Source organism: Myotis davidii, unplaced genomic scaffold (genome assembly GCF_000327345.1).
Source record: "Myotis davidii unplaced genomic scaffold, ASM32734v1 scaffold208, whole genome shotgun sequence".
Taxonomy (NCBI): domain Eukaryota; kingdom Metazoa; phylum Chordata; class Mammalia; order Chiroptera; family Vespertilionidae; genus Myotis; species Myotis davidii.
The window spans coordinates 367654-373251 of NW_006299706.1; the positions used below are offsets into that span (position 1 = coordinate 367654).

General features: G+C 60.3%; 1 protein-coding gene across 1 annotated transcript in view; it reads right to left on the reverse strand.

Annotated features, from left to right (window-relative positions):
- The window catches only part of DENND4B (DENN/MADD domain containing 4B), a 14497-nt gene extending 9104 nt beyond the window's left edge, over nucleotides 1-5393 (reverse strand). The window contains exons 1-10 of the mRNA XM_015571676.1: nucleotides 4581-5393; nucleotides 3286-3625; nucleotides 2419-2671; nucleotides 2106-2175; nucleotides 1733-1902; nucleotides 1479-1660; nucleotides 895-961; nucleotides 741-799; nucleotides 417-561; nucleotides 7-155 (exon numbers count right to left, since the gene is read on the reverse strand). Of these exons, the coding sequence (XP_015427162.1) occupies nucleotides 7-155; nucleotides 417-561; nucleotides 741-799; nucleotides 895-961; nucleotides 1479-1660; nucleotides 1733-1902; nucleotides 2106-2175; nucleotides 2419-2671; nucleotides 3286-3625; nucleotides 4581-4590 (1445 nt within the window). The 5' untranslated portion in view covers nucleotides 4591-5393. The remainder of the gene's footprint in view (nucleotides 1-6; nucleotides 156-416; nucleotides 562-740; nucleotides 800-894; nucleotides 962-1478; nucleotides 1661-1732; nucleotides 1903-2105; nucleotides 2176-2418; nucleotides 2672-3285; nucleotides 3626-4580) is intronic.
- Between the last annotated feature and the right edge of the window lie 205 nt (nucleotides 5394-5598).

Genomic DNA, 5598 nt, shown 5'->3' on the forward strand with positions numbered 1-5598 from the left:
CCAGATCAACAGATGACATCAGAAGGTGGGTCGTGCAGATCGAAGTAGCTGGAGTGGATGCCCACAATGAAGGGCACGGGGGCGCTCAGCACGTCAGCCAGCGCCAGCGGGCACAGGGGAATGTAGGGGCACTGCCAGTGCAGCGGGAAGATCATCTGAAGCACAAGGGGTGAGGAGCAGTGAGCAGGGGAGTGGGAGTAGGGGGTGGGGCGGCGGTAGGGGCGGGAGGGTCATTGGTTTTTAGGTGGGGCCTGTTGAGAAACTTGAAGGTGGGCTCTGAAGAAGAGCCCCTGATGGAAGCTGTATGCCCCTGCAGATTGTGCCAAAGGAGAAGACTGAGGAACCTTCCCCAGGGAAGAGTCCCGGACGGGTTGGGGTCACCTGAAAGAACACCCTGGGGAAGGGGGGGCACTCACAGAGACAAGGGCCTCACAGACGCTGGTGAGCAGGTCCGGCCGCAGCGAGTGGACTAGGAGTTTGTGCTCTGTGAGCACAGCCAGCAGCAACGTGATGGCCAGCTCAGGGCCCAGGTTCTGCAGCAGCTGCAGGAAGCTGGCACCACTGTGGGTAACACCAAAGCCGGGGAACAAGTCACCAGGAGGTCCTGGAGACCCTTTCCTAGTCCCTGGGCACCGACACCGCCTGGGCCCAGCCTGCACAGGCCTCAACAGCTGTGCCCACCTGCCTGGCACCTACCATGTCCTTGGTCCTCAACCCTCTCCCCCAACTTGGGCACATACCTGAGGGGCAGGGGTGAGGATACAGGCTGGCAGAGGAGCAGGTTGTCATAGGGAGACATCTGGGAGGCAGAAAAGCCATGGGTCAGGATAACAGAGGCTGGTCCCTGCCAACTGCCCTCCACCCGTTCAGCCCCAGCCGGGCCTCAGCCCTCACCTGCACCAGGATGCGGGGTCTCTGTGGGGAAGGGAAGGGGACGTTGTGAATGAAGTGGGAGATGTGCCTGGGGAAAGAGGTGTGCGGATCAGAGACGGATTCCCCAGTCTACCTCTATCCTACCATCACATTCACTCTTCTCAGCCACCTGGCCCCAGAACTTTATTCCTCCGTGACCTCGCCTTGAGCCTGCGTCAGCCATCAGAGCAGCCAATATACAGGGTGTCCCCCCAAAATGTACACACACTTTAACAGCTGATGGCTCCGTTTTGAAATTAAATGTATTTTAATGAGGTTGCCTTTATAATGATTCAAAGTGTGTGTATACATGTTTGGGACACCCTATGTATAGAATCCAGGCAAGCCCCTTAGCTAGCAAGTGTAGACTGGACTTCAGCCCCCTCTCCCCCTTAGCCAGTGGCACTTTGGCAATGGATACAACCACACACGACAGCCCTGTCCCCCACTTCTCTGCCCACCGCCCCCACACACACCCCCAGTCCGCTCCATCCTAATCCCTTCCATCTCTCCTGGCCTCCTGATCCCCTCAGACTCCTTCCCCGTGTCAGGGGAGCCATGCTCACGCTTCCAAGGGCAGGCGGTGGGGGCCCGAGACGGAGTAGCGGTAAAGGAAGGTAAGGAAGGCGCGGAAGGCAGAGAAGGCCGGCCAGCGGGACAGCATGGCGATGGCGCGCCGGCTGCGCACCAGCTCCGACAGCCTGGCCCTCGGGAACGCCTCATAGAACTGCAGGGCCGCACCGTACACCTGGCGGGGCCAGAGGGGCAGTCAGATGGGCCCTGCACGGCCCAGACCCCCTCCCCCACTCCACACACCCACCTTATTACCAGCTGCACCCGTCAACACGAAGGTGGAGAAGACAGGCACCGGGTACTTGGTCTCGGCGGGCCAGCACTCGATAGTGGCCCCCATGGGTAGGCAGAAGACGGGCACCGACTCGGGCAGCGGAAATGTCTCATTGTCCTCCTCTGGGTAGCGGCCCAGCAGCTCTGCACCCAGGACAGAGTGGGGAGCACCCAAAAGGAGGGTATATCAGGCTCCTGGGGAAGGAACCGGGGGTCGGGGGGCATCCCAGGGAAGGGCCAGATGGCGAAGGGGAGTTCCAGGCACAATGAAAGTGACAGCCAAGAGGCGCCAGGGCAGAGGGACATGGAGGGCCAAGTGGTTAGAGGGGGACTACAGGGCAACTCACCTGCCTCATACACAAGCGTGTTGGCTTTGGCCAGGCCCACCTTGTAGCACAGGTACACTGCTGGGCCCCACTGCCCGAGAAACAGCAAGAGACAAGCAGATACACAGGTTTCTGGGGTCCACTTCCTCCACCACCCCTAAGCGGTCTTTCATCTTTAGAATTCCCACTAATCCCCGGTCCCCCAAGACCAGAGTCCACCCTGGGCCCACGCCTGCCATGAGAGGCCTTAGGCTGAGCATGCCCTTGGCGCCCAGGTCCACACCCCCATGCTGAGGGGGGGCGGGTTTCAGCCCTGGGCCCGAGCCCCACTCACCATGCCCGGGTTGAGGTTGCGGGGCAGCCGGCAGTAAGTATGAGGAGTGCCCTCACCCTTGCTGGGCAGCACCAGGCAGAGGTCAGTGATGCCCAAGGCATGCAGCCCTGCCCCCTCTGCTGCTCGCCGGTAAGTGAGGTAGGTACGGGGGTGCCCAGGGCCTGCAGGGGCCAGGTTGGCGGAGTGGCTGTAGGGTGTCGTGTCTAGTACTTGGAAACCAGGCTTGGGACGTTCCTTCCCCTCATACAACACCCTTGGCACAGAGAACAGAGAGAGATGTCGAGCAGGGGCAGAGGAGAAAGACCCCCGTCCTGCCAGATCCACCTACGCAGGCCTACCTATCTGCCGTGCACCCTCAGCCTCAGGAACCGCGACCCCCGGGCTCACTCACTGCTGACCTCTGCCCCCAAGATCCCCATGCCCCTCTTCTGCCCTGACTCTACTTCTCCATCAGCAACAACCCCTCGAGCTCCCACGGCTCTCCTAGTCATTAATAAATGCTACGAAAAAAGTTACCATTTACGGCCTCTGTGCTAAGTCCCTTCCATGGATGATCTCATTTAGCCTTCCCCACCACCTTATGAGGAGGTACAATTTCCCCCACTTTATCCACGAGGAAACAGGCCCAGAGGGGCTCAAACCCTGCCCAACACCCCACACCTGGCAAGTAGCAACATGAGTACAAGAACCCAGATCGGTGTGAGGATTAGGTGAATCAACACTCAGTCCCTTCCCTCCGGCCCCTAGCCAGCCCACTGTCCTCCCGTTCCCATCGCCTGTCCCTCATCCCATACCCCTGCGTCTCCTGGCCTCACCCCACAGCCCCTCCCAGCCTCCCCTGGTGCCCGCACGGGGAGGGGCACACACCCGAGCTCCACGAGGGGCGGCTTGTCACGGCCCCTGCGGTAGCAGATGACAGGCTGAGTTCCACTCAGGAGCCCAGCACTGAGTTCCAAGGGGTGGCCCCCCACGGAGGCCTGGATGCAGGTGTACCCCTGGGGCACCTCCTCGCCCAGCGCCCTCGCGATGACTGCCACGTCGGTGATGGGCTCAGCAGGCCGGGGCGGGCGCAGGGGCCCACTGGGTTCAGGAACCCGCGTCTCCTCGGGAATGGGTGCTCCGCTCCCCGCGAGCCCAGCGATCACGAAGTAATCCACCAGCCGGGGGGGCCGCTCCTCGGCCATGGCCCCCCCCTCACTCACTGCATCTGCAAGGGTCAAGGCAGGCTGGTGTTGCCATGGCAACCAGGGTGCCCCCCCCCCTTGCTTCCCTCCTCTTCCTAGGCCCTCCAAGGAAAGGCAGGATCAGTGGTCAGCCAATCCTGAACTCTCCCGCCTGTGACATCACCAGACCTTCAGAGCCCTGCCACAGCTTCTTAAAGAGACCAGGACCCTCTCTTATGGTCCTAGCCCTCTCCCTAAAGGACCCAAACTCCACTCCACCACACACCTGTATCCCTTTTAAAGACCCCTCCCCTCCTCACCCCCCACCCATACAGAGTTATAATAGGTCCGTCTTTTCTGCAGTGGCCTGCAATGACATCATTAATTTTGGCCATGACATCATGCCAACCTTACAGGTTTTTTAAGGGTTTTGAACTTCTTAACTCTAGTTATGACATCCTAAGAACTACACAAGCCAGTTAATGTTCTTAAAGAACCCACCTCTAGATTTTGGGAGCACCCAAGTGTCCACAAAACCCAAGCTTTAGTGTCCGTTCACCAGACTCAAGTGTCCTTGTTCCTCACCTAATTCCACTAAACCAGCGGTTCTCAACCTGTGGGTCGCGACCCCTTTGGCGGTCGAACGACCCTTTCACAGGGGTCGCCTAAGACCGTCCTGCATATCAGATGTTTACATGACGATTCATAACAGTAGCAACATGACAGTTATGAAGCAGCAACGAAAATAATTTTATGGTTGGGTCACAACATGAGGAACTGTATGTAAAGGGCCAGAAGGTTGAGAACCACTGCAACTGACAAAAAAAAACCCACCAAAAACCAACAACCAAAACAACAGTGCCCGCCCACCTCCAGGGTCCTCGGGTTATCCAGTGAGGACAAAGGTGGCTGTGGGAAACAGTCCCGGCCACCCCCATGGCCTCCTCCAGGGAGCCCCACGATAGGTCTACAACAGGTCGTCAGTCACTGAGTTCTCACCTGCCTCCATGGCCACCCCGAGGGTGGGAGCCTAAGGGCCCTGGGGAACCCCAGGTGCAGAAGCTAGGAAAGAGCTTGATGGGTGGCGTGCAGCGGAGGACAGGAGGAATGGGGGCGCTTCAGAGGGGAAGGGAGGTGACTTCCTGGAACAGTGGAGGGGAAGCTGTAGCTCAGCCCAGCTCAGCGGAAGTCAGCCTATGGGTGTGTGTTGGGGGGCGGGGGGTACCATTGAAGGCGCCAACGCAGCATCATGCCAAGTGTAACCTCAGACGAAAGGCCCCCCAGCAAAGAAGAGGAGGCTTAGCATCGCCCCAGGATGTACAGTCCTACTTAACCTCAGAGAACTTCAAGGAGCAAGGGGATCTCAGAAGCCAGGTTGGCCTCCTCAGTATGGCTTCTGGACACACACGCGCACACGCACGCCGCACACACACACACCTCCAGCTAAATTTAGCCTCCATGTCTGGAAGGTGAAGCCAGGAGTCAGTGTCAGCCTCCTAATTTAGCTCTGGGGCACAACCGCATCCCTCACCCTCTGCAGGCGAAAGGGCGCCCTATGCCCCAGGCAGCAGGCAGGGGCCCTTGGTGGGCCGAGTGGGACCTGCTCACTAGAGCCTCCGTCACCCAGCCAAGGAGACACCCTGCACAAGGCAGCCCTTGCTGCCTGGGGAAGGCGAGGGGCGCGGGCACCACTCGGGGTCCCCACGCCCACAAACCAGGCGATGGGGAGGTCGGGCGGGGGCGGCGGGCGAGCGCGTGGAGCAGGAGATTGCCTGCCGAGGAAGGGCCGGAGCACCGGGGACCGGGGCAGGTGCGCCACCTGAGCCAGAGGGAGGGGTGCCCTGGCTGAGGACCCGCAGGAGCAAGGGGGTGCAGGGCACCGGGCGCAGCTAGCGAACTCCCCTCCACTTTCACTTCCCCAGGAGAGAGGAACCGGAACCAGATGTGCCACGCCAGAAAACAGCTGGGGGCCCTCCTCCCGCCCGGCACCCCCTCCCTTCCTTCCCCGCCCGCCACC